The sequence below is a fragment of the Protopterus annectens genome, chromosome 5.part0 (assembly GCF_019279795.1).
Source record: "Protopterus annectens isolate FY-2018-M chromosome 5.part0, PAN1.0, whole genome shotgun sequence".
NCBI lineage: Eukaryota > Metazoa > Chordata > Ceratodontiformes > Protopteridae > Protopterus > Protopterus annectens.
The window spans coordinates 1851461087-1851485400 of NC_056735.1; the positions used below are offsets into that span (position 1 = coordinate 1851461087).

Below are 24314 nucleotides of genomic sequence, written 5' to 3' on the forward strand. Positions count from 1 at the left end.
AATTTCAAAATGGATAGGAAATTGCATTCGCTTGCTACTCTTTTCATGGAAAGACAGCTCCTGAACATATCAGGCCTCATTCCACAAGGGCCACAGCCACCACTACAGCTTTCCTACGAGGGGTGGCTACCAAGGACATTTTAGAAGCTGCTACTTGGAGCTCCGTGCATACATTTGCCAAGCATTATAACCTACCTTTATACTCCAGATCCCGAGCAGGCTTTGCAACTGCAGTTTTACAGGGGATCTTAACTACACCATCCTTATCTTAGTACCTCCTCCCCCAGTTTGGCTATGGTATTCTACCCATATGTTATGACTGCAGATGCATCCTTGAAGGACATAGTACAGTTTTGTACCTACCATAAATGTAGATGTCCGATAGGTATGCATCTGCAGTCAGGATTACCCACCCTCCTTCCCTTCTGTGGTATTCCTAGGGTGCTTACCCATCTTTCAGCTAGCTGGGGGAATCTGTTATGGTGTATTTGTTTGTTTGTATATATGTATATATATTTTTTGCTACTGTTTGGAACATTCAACATTTATCCAAATTTAGCCTTCCTAGAGGGCACCTGGCATCTGGGGCAAGAAACACTGAGGAAAATGGCGTTGGCTGATGCCTTTATACCCCAGAAGCTATGACGTCGGGGAAAGTGCGACATCAGCCGAGGCCAGACCTAGACTTTGGAATCCGGCCGACCGAAGGGCTGCCTGAGGCAGGACAACCCATATGTTATGACTGCAGATGCATACCTATCGGACATCTACATTTATGGTAGGTACAAAACTGTACTTTTCAGGAAGTGACCATATGCTTCTGTCAGTTTTTGATCTTCATGCGCTGAACTTTGTCTCTCACCTGACTAGACTTAGAGAGACCTTTTTACTGAAATGTGCAAAATCAGTGGTATTGCAGCCTTCTTTTGAGGCTCACAAAACATTAGAGACTCAGTTGTCTAGTATGCTGTCCATATCTAACATATCCATGACGCTCCTTTCAAATGCAGCATATGGTACAGCACATGTGCAAGCATCAGCATCAGCATGCACCTCCATGCCTGGATGCATCTATGCAACTTTGCAGACTGCTTTAAGGCATCCTTTCTCAATTCTCTCTTTGATGGATTCATCTTGTTTTGGTCCAAGGTTAAAGATATGCTGATTAGGAGTTGGCAAGAAGGGGAGACATTGTCTGCCATGGGACTTTGTTTTCCTATCCCACAAAGGACTTTCTCTGTGAACTAGAGTGGAGGAATAACTCTTCTTTCATAAATCTCATCAGCTTCCCCAAGACACTCTAGTTGATGGTGTCCTCTTTCCAGAGGGAGGAACTTTAACTGATGCCACCCCAGGGCAAGGGCAGTCTGCAGAATCAAGGCTTCCAAGGTCCTTTCTCTGACCAGCCTTTCTAGCCCTCCTGAAAGGTTGCCCAACTACTGCACTCTAGAGACAGGCAGGGGGTGCTTGTCTTTCCACCCAGAAGCTTGGGTGCCCATTACTTTTGGCGCTTGGGTGTTGAGAGTCATTTCCAGAAACTATTCCATTCCCTTTTAAGTTAACCACTACTGTGTCTAGTGGTTAACTTAAAGTTTTCAATGGTTCAATTTTTTAATGTTGTGCAATGGATGAATTTACATGTTGAACATTTTGTTTGAAGACACATACATTTATGTATATATATTTTTTTTAAAAAAAAATGCACAATTCAATTTGCTTTTAATTGATCATTTAAATTGTTTAATTGATGGCAAGCTGCTATTTAAAGACAAGATGGTGGAGTGTTTTAATAACTTGACAAAGCTAGGAACATCCTAGCGAAAGCGCTTGTATTACGTGGTTCTTTTGGTGTGCTTTTATATTAAAAACCAGTTTGTGGATTTATTTAAACTTCGTGGTGTCAGTTTTGTGGCCGATTACAGCGTTCACTAATATAATATAGACCCGAATATTCAGTCCAGGTCAGCTTTTGGTTTCACCATTTTGCAGAATGTTCTCTCCTGATGCCTCCCATTTCAACTGGCTGGGGACTGTGTCCCACAGGTTGAGGCGGACGGAAAAAAACATCAGATATAAAAGTTATGCTTTACCATTAAAGCTAGATCCATGTTGCCTTCTTCCATCAATCTCAACCATCCCTCCCTCCCATTTCTGCTTTCAAACTGTTATTTTTATTGTGTGGTTCCTGGTGGACTTTGTAGACTAACCTTAGGAATACTTTCTTGGTCCATATTTGTAATTATGTTTGGGATATATTCCAGGCATATCTAGGGTATATCAGGGCAAACTAAATCTGAGGAGGTTGAGGGAGGACAGTACATTACATGAGGGGAGGCTGAGCGTCAGAGCTGAAGAGTCTGATCTGTCATCTTTGAATCATATAACCCGTAAGTTGAGACAGGCTGAAGAAGACAACACAGTTCTAGCATTATGGTAAGTTCATAACATTCAATTGTATTATATTTTCACAGTAGGAAATGTATTTTTCATGCAGTCTTAAACTGAAGTAAAACAATCATTCATATATATATATTTTTTTTTTTGTAGTTGCAGACACAAGACAAGACGACCTTGCGGATAACATTGTGCAAAATCACATTGCTGATCTCACTCCAGTACTGGAACCTGAAATAGTTCTTTCTGTTGCATATGAAACATCAGAACAAGCCATAAATCACATAGATGAACTCCCTGGTAATCACTTATTGACTAATAACTTCTTCATCAGCAGTTCTGATGAAGATGACGAAGAACCAAGAGGACGAGAACTAAATTATGGTGATAACATGAAGCAGTCTTCTAACAGAGGAGAAAAGATGATGATGGACTGCAGATATTATAAGGAAGTTAACACTGAGATCAGGGTACAGATTTTAAAGGAGATTCGAAAGCCAGGAAGAAGTAAGAATAAATAATTGTATCCTTAATGATCCAAGTTTAGAAATCTAGATGTTGGTTGTAACAATGCTGAGAATATCCCAGTAGTGTAAATTATTGTTACTCTTAGACCATATTACATGTATTTCTTTCTTCATGCCCCCCTACCCCCAAAAGCCATGTATTATCAGATTTCCTTGAAATGCATTGTTCTTCAACTTGCATGTTGCATAGTAAGCAGGCTATTGTCACTAAGTAAATACAGTGGAACTTCAAGTGTGTTACAGAAGTACAAGGAATAACTGTGCTTACACCTCTTGCCCTACAAAAGTTGTATTAAGTTTTGCATCTACAGTGCTAGGGATTGGTACCAAAATTTCTTCAAGGCTTCTTTGAGTACCTTGATGTCTAACAGTACACTTATAGTGAAGAGACCTCTACAGTGTTAATTTTTATTTGTTTTGTTACTTTAGATGTGTATGTATGTATTTAATTGTTTGGTTAATGAGTAGATGGAATTATCCTTAGACCTTTTTCAGCCATGATCCAGCTTCAGTAAGGAGCACAAATACCACACCAAGGTACAATTATAAATAAAGGACATACTCATATACTCACATTCTTAAGAAAATTGTATTAAAATGTCTTTAGCTGACAGCATTAAAAGAACTGTACCAAAACCTCCTAGAAGTGGTAAGAAGAGGTCTCAGCAGATGTTCTGCAACTCATCTTCTCCATGCACACCTGCAGCATTAATTCACCAAGAGTCAGACTGCTTCTAGTCTTGCACTTTATACACTGTACTGACAAAAATATCTTAAGTGACTGATGACTCAGTTAAGCATATGGATTCCTCACTCACAAGGCTGAATAAAGGTTGTAGTCACATGCCTTTTGGGTGCCAGGGTCTCTGATATTTCAAAGGTCCTAAAGACCCTTGCCCTGGCAAATATGAATACAACATGGTGGTGGTCTGTAATAGAGAGAATGGCCTGGGGTGTAAAACCCTGAGGGACATGCAAGGAGACATGTCGGAATTTACCATTCATGTGAAAAATGCAGGTAAAACTATTGTCAAACTTGCTTTGCAAGTGATGGCCTGCAGGTTTTTATTCAGAGGCTTCTGCATACTGATTAAAGCTTTTGCTGCCCTTGTAGTGCCTTTTTTAAGCAGAGTCGAGTTAATGGACATTCCAGTGTACCATAATCGTCAAACCCAAATTTTGACTACATTAAGATGATGATTCTTAACACCAGAAGTCTCAACAATAAATTGCCAGATCTTAAGGCTGTCCTGCATCTAGAGCAAATCTACATTTGTCTAATTACTGAGACTTGTTTAAGTGAAAAGAAATCATGCCCTCCTTACCAGGCTTTTGTGCCTGCCATGCCTTTAGACCTAATGGTATTTGCAGTGGTTGCTCCATATTTGTCAAGCGTCATATCACCTCCAGACAAATTCCTTGAGACCCACTAACAGAACTCCTAGAACTCCAGATCACCTTAAATAAGACATACTACTTTGTGGCCTGCTACTGGACATCTTCCATGTCCCCAGGTAATTGCGGTAGATTCCTGAAAGCAGAATAACTCTCATTGTTGTGGGAGACTTTAACTACACCACAGTTAACTATAATGCCTGTACTCCCAGTATAGGGTATACTAGGTGTTCTTGGACTTAATTAACAAAAATTCCATGGAATCGATGATTAAAAACCTACCAGAGGACATAATTTTCTAGAATATGCCCCTCATGAATATAGCATGTACATGTACTCTTCCCATGGTCTCTCCTTCACTCTGACCATAAACACATGACATTTACCTTCAAAGTCCCTGAAACCAACATATCTGAATTTAATAAGTTCAGACGAGCAAACCTCCTACAGTTTGTATGACAAAATCTCAAGATACACGTATGATAAGCACCAGCTCAGACAGTGACCCAACATTTAGATTCATAAAGGGGTTATTTGCCCACTTAGACAAATAAATAAAAGCTGCAATCCCGACTAGAGGAAAATACAATGGGGAAATTCAAAACAAACCACCTTGGTGGTATACAAACATAAATAAACTTTACAACAAGAGAGAAAAAATCCTTAAATTATAAAGCAGATTCAAAACTCCTTGTAAAAAAGATAGTGTAAACATATTGCCAGTGAACTGTAAACTATTTGTATTTATTTACATTGTTACTGTGATAGTCTAGATGAGTAGAAGTACTAATTCAGCACAGTATACTTAAGAAAGTCATAGATAATAATGAACACCAGAAATATGGATACTTATTTAACTGTAGAAAACATTATTTTGCAAAACAATTATTGAAAGATGTACAACAGTAAATAGGCTAGGCTATGCGAAGTAGGTTTACAAAATATGAGAAAGTAGAGTGGAAGATTATTGGAGGTTAGCCTGAAGTTATTGAGCACATTTCTAGAGTAGAGGACATTTACAGCAGTGTTGTGAGGTGTGTCAGTGTGAAGTAGCATTTTATCCTCAGAGCAGAGTGTTTTTTCAAGAATTAATTTTTGTACAAAGTTTAGCAGGGATGGGCAGTTACTAGATAGTTATTAAGTAGACTACTTTAAATAGTGAGTAAGTATAGTAGTTTGCTAGATCTGATAGTCTTTTTTGTCCATTTCTGAACCGATGAGGTCTCTGATCAGACCTCAGATCCGACTTCGACCACTTCTAAGGACTTGGCCCTGTAGTTCAAGCTCCTCCCCTTACCCATAGTCTTCCTTTTAGTTTGAATTACCTCAGATCTTATTTTCTGCTTCAGCGAATGGACGTGGTCTACTGTAGCTCGGGTGTTGGTGTTTAAGATAAGTGCTTTTTTGTGACATTTGATAGTTTTTAACCTGTTCTATTTTTTTCTTACCTCCTGTTTCCTCTTCTATATTGTTAATTAAAAAAAAAAAAATTCTCTGCTCCCTTACAGGCCTCATACTTTGGTTTTGTTTTTTTTTTTTTCCACTTGTATACCTCGTACTACCTGTTTATGGTATTTCTGCCATTGTTGGTATTTTCTACTGGTATAACATTGCTAGTCTTCTTTTTCTTATTCCTTCCTTTTGACTAGGGTTTTTTCTTCGGGATGTCTGACAAGCCTACTGGCTTCAAGAAATGCACCTCTTGTGAGCATAAAATTCCAAATTCTGATGTCTAGCAGGAATGTGTGTATCGTCTAGGATCAGCCTATCCATATGTGGAATGTGATATCTGTATGGGGTTTAACCATCAGGTGCTGATTAAGCATCATAACAAGTTGGTGCTCAAATGATTGCTACCTTCTCCATCCACTGCTTCTACATCTGGACCTCCCCCTCCTTCTAAAAAGCCTTCTGAGAAGACTAAGGGGATTCGTCAGCAAAAGGTTAGGAGCCTAGGAAGTAATCTGTGGTCATTCTCCTTCTGTGTCTGGTTATGCTCCATCTGAACAGGTCTTCAAGTCCCCTGATCCGACCAGAGTTATAAACAAATCACTGGCCCATTACTCCTCTAGCTTTACTCCAGAGCCAATACCTTCTAGGATCCATTCCCCTTTCTTACAGAAGACCCTCAAAGGACTACCATCCTCAACCTCTTCATCTCTCAGGTCATCTAGGAGTCTAACCAAAGCAGATGTGTACATGATGATGGAAGTTTCTCCAGGCCCAGATTCAGTTGGGAGTTTTACTGTCTCTGTCTCCCATTGGACCCCTGAGCCTGTCACCAGCCAAAATCCAACTGTTGTCTCTTACTCTGCTCCAAACTGTGGTTTCGAAGCCATTGGTCCCAAGAGTTTTGAGTTTGTCTGCATCGGATCTGAAGCCCTAACCTTGCTCGATTCCTACTACATCTCTGATCCAGTTGACACCGAGACTGTTGGAGCTGGAGGGATTTAGGAGCCAATGTTTATTATTTATTTATTTATTATTTTATTTTACATTAGTTGACTGGGGTAGTCCAACTGGGCTTAATACGCCCTTTTTCAGTGTAGGCCCAGGGAGAAAAGCTCCACAATCAATACAAATTGAAGTATACCATAGACTTTACAAAAGACACAAAGAAAAATTTCACAATGCTGTAAAATAAAAAAGCTATACAATTTTGACAATAGAGCAATATGGACATAAGTTATAGTATACCATTGCAGTTCCTTTGCAAAACATGAGTTGTCGTATCTCATTGCAGTTCCTATGTATCATCATTTAATAGTAGAGAGAAGGGTATTGCAAATTTTAATAATGAACGATAAAGAGGTTGCTGACATGACTGTAATTGCCAGGTACAAGAGGTAGAAGAAGGCTGGGAAGCACTATGTTGAAAAGAAGTAGAGGACAGTGCAGCAGAGAAAATGAAGTAGGCTGATAGAGCAGGCTGGGAACAGTAAGTGAGTTTATGAGGGGTGAGAGCAGTGACAGGACCAGTGGTTGTTTAAGTATTCCTTGGTAGCTGCTTTGAATTGTTTTAGTTGTTTGAGGGATCTAATTTCTAATGGCAACTTGTTCCAATACATTGCAGGATGGTAGCTGTAAAGTTTGCATCCCATTTTGGTCTTAAGTTTATAGATCTGTAAGAGGTGTAGATCTGAGCTGCGTTAAGATCTGGTGGGAATATATTGAGAGATAAGTGAAGATAAGCTGGCGCAATAGCCAGGCTGGTACAGAATGGATTGTATAATTTGGAGCTGAGAGAGAAGTAGATGAGGCAGTTCTAGCCAGTTTAGGTGTTTTAGAGAGAGACAGTGATAGGACTTGTACGTTCGATGTGCTGCGAATTGGGCTACTTTGTTGTAGATTGATTCAAGTTTAGTAAGGAGAGAGGAGTTGAGATTCGTGAGGACTCAAACTGTACAGTAAGCTGGGTAGGAGGTAGGCAGGAGAAAGGGTTACTTTAGCTTTGTTAGTGATAAACGTTTTATTTCTAGAAAGGAGGCCCAGTTTTTGATGAGTCTTTTGCATACAGTTGTTAATATGTAAGTCAAACTTAAGCTGATCATCTATAATTACACCTAAGAGTTTGTGCTTGATTTGACTTCAGTTGGGGTGTTATTAAGGGAAAGTATAGACAGAGTAGGTTTCAGGTGATAAACATTCTTAAGTAAGAAAAGTAGGAGTTTAGTTTTTTGGGGGGTTTAGAATGAGCATATTATTAGAGAGCCATGTTTCAACTGAGTTGAAGGATGTCTGAGTGATAGAGATGAGTTCAGAGGGTATCAGTGATGGTGATGACTGTGGAGTCATCTGCATATTGTACCAGGGATGACTGGGGGCAGGAAGTATACAGTCAGTTTGTAAAGATGTTAAAGTGTAATGGACCAAATATAAAGCCTTTGGGAACACCCATTCTCACAGGAAGAGAAAGGGAGAGAGCAGAGAGAGCCCACCTCATTGATTGCAGTCTATCCGTGAGGTAGCTGGAAAACCAGGCAACAATAGCAGTGGGAAAGTTAAGGTTAGTTAGTTTAGTCAAGTGTAAAGAGTGAGACACAGTATCAAAGGCTGTTGAAAGGTCTAAGAAAAGGCAAGAGACTAGCTTGTTGTCTCTAGCTAATGGTGTTAAGGAAGGATATAAGGGCAGTGGAAGTACTATGTTTAGGATGGAATCCATGTTGTGTAGGTGTAAGGAGATTTTCCTCTAATAACTATTGCATGACTTGCTTATGTATACATTTTTCCAAGACTTTTGAGAGTGGAGATAAGATAGAGATGGTTCTAAAGTTGGTGATTTCTGTGGAGTTACCTCCTTTGTGTATAGGTAGTGTGTAGAATTCTTTCCAAATAGATGGCACCCTTGACTCAGAGGTAGAGCAGTTTATGAGGATGGAAACAGGGAGAGCGAGTGAGTCAGCTACTAACTGGAGGAAACTGGAAGGTATATTGTCAGCGGATGTGGAGCAGTTTAAGCTTGGGGAGTAAAGAATTAATGTAGCTAGTACGAACAAATGTGAGGGAAAATGTATTGGAATAGTTGAGAGTAGGAGGGGGTTCAGAGGAGTTAGTAGTCCTGCTGTTTCCAGCATTTGTAGAGTTAGTAGAAGAAGGGTCAGGGGTAAACATTTTGGATATAGATTCAATAAAATAGTTATTGAAGATGGTTGCGATGTCTGCAGGTGTGTTATTGGGACAAGGATTGGGAGAAGACGGATTCCCAGGATACAAATATTTGATTGATTGAATTCCAGAATTTTTTTAGGGTTTGATCTTTAAGCAGTAGAGGAGGGTTAAAGTAGAATTCCTTTTCATCTTTTATGATGTGTTTCTTTGCCAAGTTTCTAAGTTCTTTGTACTTTTGCAAGTCTGAGAGGTGCTTTGTTTTTACCCATATCTTATCTCTAGATTTCATAAGGGTACGGGTAGCATTTGTTAGCCAAGGAGATTTGTGTGATTTTATGCGAACTGTTCGAAGTGGAGCAAGGCTGCCAAGAATATTAAGAAAGGTAGTTTTGAAGGATTGAACTGCTTCATCAAGGGGGAGGTGGGCTAGATAAGTCCAGTTAATTATAGAGAGTAGGGCTTTAAAAGTATCTGGGCAGAAATTAGTTAGACTGCGGCAGGTTACCTATATATGTGGTCTTGTGAAGTGAGGAGTAAATCTAAGAATTCTTACTGGGGGAGTGGTCGCTTAGGGAGTTGGTTAGTGTTTCAGGGTTATGGTATTTGCAGGGATCAGAAACTAGTATCCAGTCTATGAGAGTGCCAGAGGTGTTTGAATTATTGATATGGGTAGGTTCTGAGATGAATTGAGTAAACCCATGTAAATTAATACAACAGGAAGAGTTTGGAGAGCAGATATTTGTCCAGTTAATATTTACATCGCCAAGGAGGATGATTTCATGTGGAAAGTGTTGAGAGTGATAGGAAAAAAATATTCTCCAGTACTTGTATGTTATCCCCTGGAGGAATACAGATGGCAACTACAGTGATAGTGAAGTAGTTAAGTTTGCGGTTTGCCAGTAGAAGTTCAGCAGGAACCACTGGCACCAAATTGGGGGTTTTTAAGTTAGACTCCTATGCTTTCAGAGCTGTCCCTTCCTGTTGGAGCCTCATTGTTGGGCAGCTTGGCTCTGACCTCTGCTTTGAGGCAGGATCGTGTCGATGCTCAGAGTTATCCCGGGCAGGTGTATTTGGGTCCTACCAGGGCAGCCCTTGCTTCTCCCGTATCTTCTACATTTGAAATAATGGAAAAAGTATTTTCTACCACATGGACAAGGTATACTTTCCTCCCCTCAGGTCCACCCCTACAGCAGCTGTCTGCTTTGGTTCCTGAGTCTCTTCATCCTGTTCCATCAGGACAAGCCGGTCTGTTCTAGCTTAGAGACAGTACACTCAATCAGCAGTCAGCTCACACGTCAGAGTCCTCTCTTGAGCCATCCCACCATGGAGCATATTTGAAAGTATGTGCAAGAGGAGGCACCTAGATTCCCCACTGTAATCCTAAATGAAAGACACTGACTTTAATGAAGGGAAAGGGTTCCCCAGATCAACCCTTAAGGATATCTCCTTCAGTGAACTACTAGAACTTTTGAGACAGAAAGGTGGCTGGTCTTCCAACCCCCCCCCCCTTTTCCAAGAGGAGACTGTGTTTCTTGAGGCTTTTGGAGTCAACTCAACTGCATCCTGGGTATTACCCACCTGTGGATAAGATAGCAGAACTCTTCTCCTGCCAAGCTTGGAAGGATCCAGATGTCATGGAGCCAGTCCCAAAAAAGCCTGCTAAGTACCTTGGCACATCCAGGGATCAGTCCCACTGGAGTAAGAGTTCCCTGGTAGGTGCTATGGTGGTAGCAGCAGCCACCAAGAAAGAACTTGCCTCACCACAGCCCTCAGGGTGTCCACCAAGTGCATGGCACTGGTTGCAGCTCATTTGAGACGGCTGGGATTCCAGGTGTTTCCACATCTCAACGACTGGCTCCTCTCTGCTCCCACCAAGTCTCTACTTATTGCTTCAACTATATCTGCAATTGAGCATCACAGTGAACTACACTAAGTCTCAGCTGTCCCTCACTCAGGTCCTGGATTTTATTCATGCGTGTCTGGATACACTGATACAGATTGTCAACTTACTGCAGACAAAAATAAACACCTTACAGAGTCAAGCATCCCACATCCTCTTTCTTCTTTCCCCTTCAGCAAGATTGGTATTGCTACTCTGTGGATCTATGGCAGCTTCCATAACTCTAGTGCCTCTAGCAAGGTATTATATGAGGGTAGGTATTGCAGTGGACACTTGCAGTGCAGTAGTTAATAAGATGACACCTCTTGTCATCACTGACACGGATTACTAAGATTTGCAGGGAACACACAGCCTGGTGGATCACCGCAGAAGAATTTTCTCAGGGACGCCTTATATTCTTCTACCACTTCCAGCCACAATGACTACAGATGCCTTCCAACTTAAGTGGGAAGCAGCATTACTTGGGAAGGACAGTCCAATGCACTTAGTCTCAACTGGAGGTCAATCTTCACATCTGTGTCCTGGAAATGAGGGCAGTCCAATTAGAGCTGCAGGTGTTTCAAGATGCTGTCCTTCCAGGGATGATTGCCAGACAGAAATGTCAGTAGTCTGGTACATCAACAAGCAGGAGGGAACCAGATCCTAGGAACCAGATCCTAGCCTCTACGTCAAGAGGGTTTGAGAGTTTGGTAGTAGGCAGTCTCTTCCTTCCATTTTCTTTTGGCAATCCATATCCTAGGTAGGTCCAATGTGCTAACACACAAACTGAGCAGGTCCATCTTACTCTCTTACCAGTGGTCTTTCAACCCTGTGGTGGTGGTGGAAACAATTTTCCATCAGTGAGGACAGTTAGGCTGTGACTGCTTAATTCATGACTGGCCCACTGGACTCGTATACATATTTTCACCTAGACCCCTAATTCCCAAATTCCTGCAGGAAATGTCTGACAAGAAGAGCAAAATAATCCTCATTGCCCCAGTCTGGCCTTGACAGGAAAGGTTTTCCTTCCTGTGGCTTCATCTGGTGAACCCACTTGGGTGTTGGATCCAACCCAGGATTTCCTCTCTCATCCATCAGAGTTGGCTCATCTGGACATTCATACCCTCAAATTGACCACATGGTTTCCCACTTCCAGTGATGGCTAGACATTCCAGGTTTTCCTTCACAGTTCTTCCTCATATCCTCTCAGAAGGATTCTACTAGGAAGGTGTGTAAAAGGCAAATGGAAAATATTCTCTCTTTGGGCTGTCCAGAGACAATTAAACCCAATTTTGGCACCTATTCCAGCTGTCTTAGACTTTCTTGCTTCCATTTTCAACAGTGGAGATACTCTACTGTAAAGATTCAACTTGCTGCCATCTCGAATTTTCACATAGGAGGCAACCATTCGTCCCTGCTATTATCTAGGTTATGCAAAGCCTTTCTCAAAAGTACCTTTTTTCTCCAACCCCCTGTTAAGGATCGTACCCCTCCATGGGATTTAACAATACTTCAAGCCCTGAATTGACCCCACTTTGAGCCAGCTGCCAAGGTGAAAGTAAGTTTTTGTCTTGGAAAACTGTTTTTCTGGTTACGATTTCATTGGCCAGATGGGTATCAAAACTCTAGGCTGTCTTTTCTAAGCCACCATATCTGATCTTTCACAAGAACAGAGCATCTCTCAGTGCCAGTCCTTCCTTTATACCTAAGGTGGTCTCAGAAACTGCTGTAAAATTAGTCCATCAGCTTTCCTGTTCTTTTTCCAAATGTTTCCAGCAAAGGAGAGTAGATGCTGCACCTCTTTGATGTCCGTAGACAGTTTAGATTCTATCTTCACAGAACAAAGGATTTCAGAAAGTCAGACCAGCTATTTGTTTCCCTTTCCAAAGCCAAACTTGGCAAATCAGTTTAAAAGTTGACTTTAGCCAGATGGCTCACTGATTGCAATTCCTTTTTCTGTAAAAAGAAGGGATTGACACTTCCTAAACCTCTTAAGGCTCATTCCACGAGATCTGTGGCCTTATCCTATGGTTTTTGGTCCAGAGCTTCCATGGGTGACATCTGTGTAGCTGCCACTTGGTCTAATACTTATACCTTCATTGCTGACTACAAATTGGCCAGCTTGTCTAGAAATAGAGCAGCCTTTGGCTCCGCTGTACTCTGGAATATCCTTCCTTCAGGATCACCCTGGGGTTTCTCTAGCTGGAGATTGTGCCTCATCTGTTGAGGAACTGACAAAAACAAAATCAGATACAAAAGTTATGTACTATTTGTGTTGTCTGCTTTCGTCCATCCTCAGCGTCCCACTGTCCAACTCTCTTCCACTTTAGAAGTTTTTACTTTCTGGTTTCCTAGTGCAACCTGAGGTGTGTAATGTTGCTTGCCTTTTGTTGAGCTCTGGTCTTTTATTCTTTCTTTCTTCCTTCCTTCCTTGCTGACTAACTGGAATTTTATTGACAATTATGCACTTGTGCTGTGTGCAGTATGATAGGCTGAAGAGAGGGCAGATTTGATCGAGGGAATTGAAACTAAAGAGCAGGATTCTGGGTAAGGGGAGGAGCACGAGCTATGAAGCCAAATCTTCAGAAGTGGCCAAAGTCAGATCTTATTCCCCATTGTTTGAGGAAGGATAAAAACAAACAAAACAGATGCATCGTTATGGAGAGTACATAGCTTTTATTTCCATCTAGTCCAGGTATTTTAGAGCTGTGCAGTGATGAGTTCTAGATGGGCGGTACTCAGCAAATCTATCTAGTCTGTTGTAACATTCCTTTTTTTTTTTTTTTTTTTTTTTTTTTTTAGTTGAGTGGATTGTAGGTTAATGAAATTACAGGAGAAATGTAATAGACTTGGGAGCAGATAAGCATTAGCTAGAACCTCCCTACTGGTGTCTGCCATGTAGTATTTTGTTCTGTAGAGGTGTCCAAGTATTTGATGATTTTTTTTTGACAACAGTTTGAAGATGATGGTCAAATTTTAGCTTATCTATTATGACCCCCCTCCCCCAAAATTTTATTTTGCATAACACTTTTTATTGTGCCGTTATTGGTGGAGTTGATAATGGGTTGTGGATTATTGTAGGTGTAATTTTTTTTGGTGTGAAGAGTATTAATTTAGGTTTTAGTGGAATGAGCTTTAACTGATCTATTTATAGCTCTGTATCATTACAATAGAAAAAAAAAACTGACTGGGTAACTGTCTGAAGTTCCTGTAGGGTAGAAGCTGAGAAAATGAGGGTAGAATCATCAGTTTATTATTTTGTAGCTGACTTACTAAGTGTAGGCCAATGTTCTTCGTGTTTCACTGTTGCAGTCATCACACTTGGGTTATCTGCCTGCAGGAAGCCCACAATCAGCCTGAATACCAGAGTCTTGGGATTTCTGCATTGGATGTTGTCGCCTCATCCATGACGTCAGGTCATCAGGGTATAAAACATACAGCCGATGCCATTACATCAGCTTTTCATGCCACGCGGGAGCCCGAAGCAGAAGCAGTTCGCAAGTGCCGGTCGGCAGCTAACTGAAATTTTCGAATTTCAAACCTGAAGTCTTCTAAAGCTAAGTACCCCGTTGGGGATCCTTTTTTCTTGCTCTAACCGATGTCAGAAAAAGTTAACAATTGTCTTGCCTGTGGAAAGCAAATACCTCACAGAGATTTTCATTCTTACTGCGTCACCTGTTTAGGCCCAGACCACAACGTCCCTCGCTGTCAGTTTTGTGCCTTGTTCAATGCCTGAACTATTTGTCATTGGGCTATTTTTTGTCTCTAAATTCCTTCGCTCTCGTTCTCCGTATTCTGAAATGGCTTTGGTAAGCCATCCAACTACTGATCTTCTGAAAAAACGCAAAGATAAAGACAGAGACAGACTGCATAGGTCCAAAACTGCCAACGATGCTTCCGTTAAGCTAGTCACCAGTCCGCCAGTACTCAGTGAGGTGCTTTCGCAGCCCCTGTTATCCACTTCTACAGATTCGCAGGCCCCTACTGAGACCCCTTCGTAGTCCGGTATGCCGCGAGATGCTTCTTCGACTATGGAACCTGCGGATGTTCTTCATGTTTCACTGTTGCAGTCATTACATTTGGAGTAATCTGCTGGCAGGTTGCCCTCAGTCGGCCTGATTAACAAAGTCTTGGGTCCTACGTCGGTTGCTGTCCCTTCTTCCATGACGTCAGGTTGTCAGGGGTATAAAACATGCATCCGACATCATTACACCAGTCTTTCTTGCTGTGTGGTGCCCGAAGCAGAAGCAGTTCACAAGTGCCGGTCGGCTGACTCCTGAAATTTTTGTTTTTGTGTTTCAGAACCGAAGTCTTCAACGTAAAGCTAAGTACCCCGTTGGGAAAACTTTTTCTTGCTGCATTCCGATGTCAGTAAAAGTTAATAATTGCATTACTTGTGGAAAGCAAATACCTCACAAAGATTTTCATTCGTACTGCATTCCTTGCGTAGGCCCTGACCACGACGTGCCTTGCTGTCAGTTTTGTGCTTTATTTAATCAGTGCACTGTCCGTCGTCGGTACATTTTTGCCTCTAAATATTTTGGTTCTCAGTTTAATTATCCAGAAATGTCGTCGGTTAGCCGTCCGACTACCGGAATTCCGAAAAAACACAAAGATAAAGAGAGACAGGCCGCTGAGGTCCAAAACTGCCGACGACGCTTCTCCTAAGCCAGTCGCCAGTTCACCAGTACTCAGTGAGGTGCTTTCGCAGCCCCTGATACCCGCTACTTGTGATTCGCAGGTCCAGAAGAAGTTGTGAGTGAATACATTTTTCAATTGACAGTGGGGAAGGATGACGTTTGAACAGTAAATGATTTGACTGAGTGACCTCCCTTGTGTAGAGTGCTCAAGGATAGTTTTCAAATTGTTGGCACATAAGACTTTGAAATGGCTCTGTTAATGAGAATGGATACTGTGTATGCACGTGAATCAGCTGCTAACTTTAGATGTTTAGTAGAGATATTGTCTTCTTCAAGTGAAGTAGGGTTGAGTTTAAGACAGAGCTTTTTTTTTTTTTTTACTACAGAGACTGGGGTTATCTTTAGAGAACATTTAGGATTTTGGTTGCTGGTAGCTGGTGGGTTTGGTGAGATGTGAGCTGTTGTGATTTTTAGAAGTGGTGTCACAAATGAGTATTGAATCTGGATGTTGCTGTTTAAGGTGAGATGTAGGAATGTGCTAGGTTCAGTGGATTGTTCTGGGTGTGGGAGATTTGTTTTTATAAACACCTTTATTAAATCACAAGTAAAACATTGACACAGATACGCCTACGTTAATATAAAAAATAGGAACTTTTTTCATACAGTTTGCACACATTTTCATACAGTTTGCACACATTTTCTTTAACAAGTATCATCCGCTCTGACTTTATATAAATTGTTCAGTTCCATCCTTCCTTTGAACAACACTTCTCCAGAATATTATTCTGCATGTATTGTACCCATAGATTCAGTTACCTTCATGTAATTTGCTATTTCCTTTTTCCTAAGGATTCCAACTCCAGTTCCTTTATCTCCTTTACAATATTCAGTACTTAAATTAAAACTGGTTTAGATGATGATTTCCATTTTCTAGTAGTTGTTTTTTTAGCAGCCAGTAGTATTAATCATAGTGAAGCCTTGCTATGTCTAGACAATTCATAGCCAATGTCCCAGCTCATAAGAATGCCCTTATTTACAATGATTTACTCCCTCAACTTGTCTGACAAAATTCTCTTGGAAATATTTAAAATCTGTCAGCTTGTTCTATGAGCAGAACATGTTTACAATTACTTCCCTCTTTCTCATCACACTTCCAATATTTGCTGTGTACCTGAGGAAAATTCTTTGAAGACTGCACAGAATATAAATAAATATATACAAACACTTCCAAGCATAAATTCTAAACTGTCTAGATTTAGTTGCATATTGAGAGACATACAGATGTATTTTCATTGTTCCTTGGCAAATTACCTTTTCAAACTAACATTCTCTGATTTGTATATTTATAATGAAATATTTTATACACCTTGCAAATTATTCCATTTTAACAGCTGTTTCTGTTCTAGACTCAGTATAGATGGTCTTTCACATAGCACCCTCTGTCCCTTACTCTTTGCCTGTATTCTGTTGCTAGTCCCTGACTCCCTGGTATGCAAGGCAGTCTCTCAGCTGCAGTCCAAATGTCTGCTTGACCTCATCCCACTTTTTTAACTTTCCATCCCTAATTATTTGCTCCAAATACCTTTGTTCCTTAATTTTCTCCAGTAATATCCAGCTCCCTCTTGACCATTTTCTATACCCTTACTTTAGTTATCCACATGGGTTTAGTCTCTCTTCTCCATTCCCATGTTGGCTTAGTTCTTGGACTACTTTCTGCTACTTTATGAATGTAATGAACTGTATGATTGTTCACCTTAAAGACATGCATCCAAACTCCTACTCTCTCCTCATTTCATGAACCCCCCCCCCCAGTTTCATCATTATCCCCTTCTGCTTTGATTCATATCCTTTTGATTGTGTTATGAATATGAGCCTTACCTGCATAGCCCTAAAGTATTCATTTACATCAGGTAATCCTAAACCACCTTTTTCTTTTGTGAGAATCCGCTGATCCCCACTTAACTCTTGCCCTCTTTCCCTCGTAAATAAATTCCTTCAAATCTTTATTAATTTGCATCCAAAGTGTCTGCAGTTGATAAAAATATACCTGATGAGGTAGATAAAATTAAGGGGATTAAAATAATTTTCACTGCTTGTATCTTACTATCCATCTCAGCAGTTTCCTTCCAGTTTCTCAGTTTTTTTTTTTGTTACCTTTTACTTAATCTCTTCTTATATCGCCTTAACTGCCATAGTAGAATCATTTTTAATCCATTCACCTAAATACTTCATCTTATCTGATCCCCTTAAGTAAGTGTATTACTGAACCAATTCATGTGTGGGTAAGTATTTCACCACTATAGCCTCAATTCTATCTTCATTAATTTTATTTCCAGAAAAGACCTGAATCTGCTTCAAAATGTTCCACAAAACTGAAATGCCCTTTTCTGGATTTATCAATTACAAGATAATATCATCTGCAAACAAGGCTAATTTTTCTCGAGTACCATACCAATTTTATCCTTAAATTTGTGAATCTCTTATTTTCTTTGCCAGTAGCACTAAATATAAAGCAAATAAAGGGGAAAGAGGATACCCCCTGCCTGGTTTCTCTGTTCAAGCACTGCTTGTTTTACAGGCACTCTCCTACCTTAATTATTGCCTTCAGCTCTTTATTTATTCTCCCAATTAAGCCTGTTATTCTGTAAGGGAATGCAAATACTTCCATTGCCCTACTTGTAAAATTCCAGCTGACTCTGTCAAATGCTTTCTCTGCATCAAATCCCACTAACAGTAATGGTATTTTGTTACATTTTGCTTCTCTCTGGATCATTGTTCTATTAATGTTGTCAGATGTTGGCCTCCCCTCCACAAAACCATATTGATCCATATCTGTCAATTTTGAAAACATCTTTGCCATTCTGTTAGATAGTATAGACATAAGACACGTTTAAATCATGGTTTAAAATTGAAAATGGTCTAAATAAAGCTGGGTCTGAAGGGTCTTTGCCATCTTTAGGTAATACAGCCACCATACCGTTCTTTCAAGATGCTAATACTTCACTCTGTGTTAAAGTACTGTTAAAAACAAACCTTCCAGACCTTTATTACTTTCTTCCCTCCCAGGTACCACACTTCCACAGAAATACCATCTGTTCCTGAAGGCTATCCTGTTGATAGATTGTACATCACCATTTTTATCTCATCTTTTCTTGTCTCAGGAATTAACCATATAGCCTCATCTTTCTCTTATTTTGGCATAATTAAGTCTTCCATGAATATTTCCATTTATGGTATTTATTGGATTCAGTATTCCTTTGCTTTATATATATTTGATACAATTTCCAAAATATCTCAAAATACATCTGTAGGCTCTCTGGTTATTTTCTTGCCACAGGCTCCCCTAAGTTTTGCTACAGTCCTTTCTACATTCTGTTGTGTAGGATGTTGTGCCAAGTCTTTTTGTACTTTGGAGTTGTTATCAAAATGTAGTTGAATAGCAGCCTTTCTAAACTCATGCATATTATTCAACTACTTTTATTTTTTCTTTAGCACTCTGCAGTTGCTCTTCTATTCTGTAAGATTTCCTTTTTCTCCAGTACTGTAATGTTTCTTAACCCCTCTAAATAATTTCTGTTACTTTTTCTCATATCTTTTTCTATTTTATTTCTACCCTATTTTAAAACTCTGTTTCATTTTATCCCTCAAACAAGCTATCCTTTCTGAAGAAATTCTTATCTTCCCTAATACCTTTTGAAAAATTTCTACTACCCATTCTTAAATTTCTGTCTTTTAACAGGTAAGTGGCAAACCACAAGTGTCTCAGTTTTACTTCATTACCTTGTATCTTAGTTTTTGATGGTGCATGATATAAAATTGTGTATCAAAGCTTTCTGTTAAATCCACATGGTCTTGCTGAATATTTCTAGCCATCCTTGTAGAATAATATGCAAATTCTATTAAAGTTCCAAATACTGAATTCACAACTTCCATATCAAATATTCTCATATAATTCTTCATAACTCTACCCTCTCTTGTTATTTTTTTCCTTCTACATCCCCAGATACACCCTCACTATTGCAAACCAAATTCTTGTACCCACCCATAAAAAAATCCCCAAATTCTGTTAATCTCCATAATAGTAGTTTTAGGTGGAATATAAATACTTGCCAACATAATCCTACTCAGTTGCCAATAACCCCTTACTGCCACAAATCTGCCATTGTTGTGTTTTTACCCTGTTTTGTCATTATTGGAGCCTCTCTAGAAATCAGTATTATTCCCCTTTTCCATTGTCTCTGATATTATGCTGAACGCCCATCCCAAAAACCTTTCTTTGTCAAATTGGCATTCTCATTTCTGTCCAGATGTGTTTCCTGCAACATTGATATTTGCACTCTGCATTTCTTAATATAATTCAGTGACTGTTTACATTTTGTCTATACCTGTAAGGACATTTCTATTCCATGATAATATTGACAGAGGCCCTTATGATAGACAGCTGATGTTCTTCATGTTTCACTGTTGCAGTCATTACATTTGGGTAATATGCTGGCAGGTTGCCCTCAGTCAGCCTGATTAACAAAGTCTTGGGTCCTGCGTCAGTTGCTGTCCCTTCTTCCATGACGTCAGGTCGCCAGGGGTATAAAACATGCAGCCGACGCCATTGCATCAGTCTTTCTTGCCGCGCGGTGCCCGAAACAGAAGCAGTTCGCAAGTGCCAGTCGGCCGACTCCTGAAAATTTCGTTTTCGAGTTTCAGATCCGAAGTCTTCAACTAAAAAGCTAAGTACCTCGTTGGGGAAACTTTTTCTTGCTCCTTACCGATGTCAGTAAAAGTTAATAATTGCATTACTTGTGGGAAGCAAATACCTCATAAGGATTTTCATTTGTACTGTATTCCTTGCCTACGCCCTGACCATAACGTAACTTGCTGTCAGTTTTGTGCTTTGTTTAATCAATGCACTATCAAACGTAGGTACATTTTTGCTTCTAAATATTTTGGCTCAAGATTTAATTATCCAGAAATGTTGTCGGTTAGCAATCTGACTACTGGAATACCTAAAAAACACAAAGAAAAAGACAAAGACAGGCTATTGAGGTCCAAAACTGCCAACTACGCTTCTAAGACAGTCACCAGTTCGCCGGTACTCAGTGAGGCTCTTTCGCAGCCCCTGATACCCGCTACTTCTGATTCGCAGGCCTCTACTGAGACCCAATCAGAGTCCGGTATGCAGCGAGATGCTTCAATTATGGAACCAGCAGATGTCTCTACCTTGGATGGGTCCAGAGCCGCTGTGCAGGCACCGGCTTCTGAAGGTGTTTGCAGGCCTACAGATTTGTATAGTAGACCGACACCATCTTCAAAACTAAGGCCAAAATCTCGACCTGTGCCTAAAAAAACGACGCCTGGGCCACATGTGCAGGCCCCTGTGCCTAAAAAACAAATGATCAAAATGGCTGAAGATTTAATTACTCTGATCAGGGGTAGCCACCCCCCCCCCTTCTAAGAGGCCTAGGCAAGACATTGATTTTGAATCTTCTGAACAGGATTCCATTTCTTGTGACTCTTCTAATGAACAGGAATTGTCTATACCTACTTATGAGGACTCTGATGGAGAAGATTCCATTCCTTCTGCTTCTCCCCCTGAGGATTTTTCTTTTGGGGACACTTTACATACCTTAAGGGAACATTTCCACTGGGAAAGTCAGGTTTTCTCTGACTCTAAAAATAGACTTAGGGATTTTCTTCTTCTACCTCAGCAAGGCCTTTGGCTATGCCTCCTGTTCTAGACATTGTTGATGATGTTTTTTCAGAATCTAGTATGGCTCCTGATTCTCTGCCTCCGGCTCCTTGTAAGCCAGACAGATACTACAGGGTCCCTGACTCCCACAAATTCCTTTTCAAAAATCCTGTTGCAGTTGCCCAAACCATTTCTCAGGGTCCCAAGGGCATTAAGGCTTCTACAGCTAAAAATCCTACCCCTTCTGATAGAGATTCCAGGGCGCTGGATAGATGGGGTAAGAAGGTTTACACTTCTGCAACCTTGGCAATCAGGGCTTTAAACTATCAATTTCATATGCTAAAATATCAACAGCATATCACGGGACTGCTTAAACAGAAAATGTTAATTTCTGACTGTGTGGAAAACAAAGATTTACAGGATTTATTGCATTCAGCTGAACAAGTTGGAAAACATACTTTGCAATGTGGTTTTGATTCTTGGAGGCCTTTTGCAGGACTGCTCTAACTGGGTCTGTGCTAAGAAGGCATGCTTGGCTCAGAGCAAAATCTGCCTGATCATGTTAAAGCAAAATTGTTGGATGCTCCTTTACAACAGGACCGTCTCTTTGGTAATAAGGCTGAAGAAGTTTTAAAAAAGATGGAAGATAAAGCTAAATCTATGCAAACTGTGAAAGATTTCTTACAAGTGCAACCTCCAAGATTTAGCAGGCACTGGCCTACTAAGAACTGGTCCTTTCCAGTTCCTTCGACAGCCACTCAAGTCAAACCAAGACATTCCAAAGGTTCCAGGTTTCAGTCACAAGGGACTTTCAGAATAAAACAATGGAGTGCCTCCTCTTCCAAATCAGGAAACAAGACACCTCCCTATGGTAAGCAGTCTCAATGATTTCCCTTTACACTTACCAAGCACTTAGCTTTTAGCCGCCCCTTTGGGGGGGGGAAACTGGCTCTTCATGCAAGAAACTGGCACCTTATAACCTAGGACAAATGGGTTTTAAATATAGTATCCCAGGGATACAGATTTCATTTCCACACGTTGCCAATTCCAAATGGATGGCCAAACCTGCCCCCAAATCAGTGGGCAGAGGCCCAGAAACAAGTACTTTCCCTCATGAGCATGGGGGCTATACAGCCAGTACCAGAAGAGGAAAAGGGACAAGGTTTCTATTCATGACTTTCCCTGGTACCCAGAAAAGACAAATCATGGCGTCCAATCCTGGACCTGTCTACTCTAAACGCCTTTCTGGACATTCCAAAATTCAAGATGCTGACTCTTCACCAGTTTCTTCCTATGCTAGGCAAAGATGCCTGGTTGGCAACTCTAGATTTAAAAGAGGCTTACCTGCATATCCCAATCAGGGAGTATTGTAGAAGATACCTCCGCTTCAAAGCAGGCTACTTGCATTACCAGTTCTCTGCACTGCCCTTTGGCTTATCTACTGCTCCCAGGGTCTTTACAAAGTGCCTGGCTCCAGTAATTGCATTTTGCAGGCAAAGAAATATTCAAATATATCCATACCTGGACGATTGTCTAATTCAGGCAGAAAACAAGGACACTCTTCTAAACCATCTGGCGTTTGTAAAAAGGGTTCTAACTTGTCTAGGGTACACTATAAACGAAAAGAAATCACAACTGGTACCCTCTCAAAAAATTACATTCCTGGGTGCAAGCTTGAATACAACTGCCCAGATGGCTTTCCTTACACCAGAGAAACAAAATCATTTAGTGACTTACTTCAAACAGGTGGCCACAAAAACCCTGCTTTCTGCAAGGGTAAGAAGGTTTACCCCAAGCCTTGGGGTTCATGGCCTCCTGCATTCTTCTAATTCCATATGCAAGACTGCATATGAGGAAACTTCAGTGGTACTTAAAAAGTCTATGGAGTCAGCATTGTCACAGCCTGGAAACAATGATTTCTATCATACCTTGCCTGCAACTAGAGTTCCTATGGTGGGCAGAGGCCTGCCACCAAAACAAGAGACTGCCATTCACTCTTCCCCCTGCCACCCAAACCCTAACTACAGACGCATCAGACTATGCTTGGGGGGCACATCTGACAGGGAAGTGCATTCAGGGCAAATGGAGCCCAAATCAAATGCACCTTCATATCAGTCAAAAGGAAATGCTAGCTGTACAGAATGCACTGACAGCCTTCAAGGTCTACCTTCATCCAGGACAATTAATGATAAAGACAGACAACACCATGGTTATGTGGTACATAAGCAGGGGGGTATACACTCCTACCCCCTTTGCAGACTAGCCATGGCATTGTGGAACACGACCTTGACCTGTCAAGTACAACTACAAGCTCAGTTCCTGCCAGAAAAGCTTAATACTCTGGCAGACGAACTAAGCAGAAATCTCATGGACCCACAGGAATGGAAACTGGAACCACAGATTTTCAACATGTTGACACGCAAATGGGGGAGCCCAGACATGGATCTTTTTGCCTCACCCCAGAACTATCAGTTGGACAAGTTTTGCACAAGAACTCATCACAAAAAAGCCTGGAAAGTGGACGCTCTATCCTTCAGCTGGAAAAACCTATCAGTCTATGCCTTTCCCCCTCTGCCTCTGCTCTCCAAAGTTCTAATAAAAGTCAAACAGGACAAACCAAAAATAATTTTGATTGCTTCAGACTGGCCTCGCCAACACTGGTACCCACTCCTGCGCAATGTGTCACACCTTCCACTGTGGCACCTGCCTCAGACACCTTACTTACTGTCTCAGCAGAACAACCAAATTCTGCACACTCAGCTCCAAACTTTGAATCTTGCATCGTGGCTAATCACCTAAATTCACCCTTAGCATCCGTCAGCAAATGGAAAAGGTTCTGTGCCTGGAAACAATCTCAAGGGATAAGCACAGCAGTGCCCAACATTCCTCAGATTTTACAATACTTAACTGAGATGCTTCACAAGGGCCTGTCCTTTTCTTTCATAAAAATCCATGCTGCAGCCATTTCAGCTCATTACAACACAGAACCTCCCCTCTACTCTCATCCTGTGCTAAAGCAGTATCTCAGAGGGGCCAAAAATTTAAGACCACCCAGGAGAGCTCCAACCCCTGCCTGGGACCTCAATTTTGTATTGGAAAAGCTCACTCGCCTTCCTTTCGAGCCAGCTGCTACTGCAGACTTAAAATTTCTCTCCTGGAAAACAGCTTTCCTTTTAGCAGTCACTTCA

General features: G+C 40.8%; 1 protein-coding gene across 1 annotated transcript in view; it reads left to right on the forward strand.

Annotated features, from left to right (window-relative positions):
- INTS6 (integrator complex subunit 6) overlaps nt 1-24314 on the forward strand; it is a 1595672-nt gene that overhangs the window by 1373226 nt on the left and 198132 nt on the right. The window contains exon 16 of the mRNA XM_044071680.1: nt 2548-2901. Within this exon, the coding sequence (XP_043927615.1) occupies nt 2548-2901 (354 nt within the window). The remainder of the gene's footprint in view (nt 1-2547; nt 2902-24314) is intronic.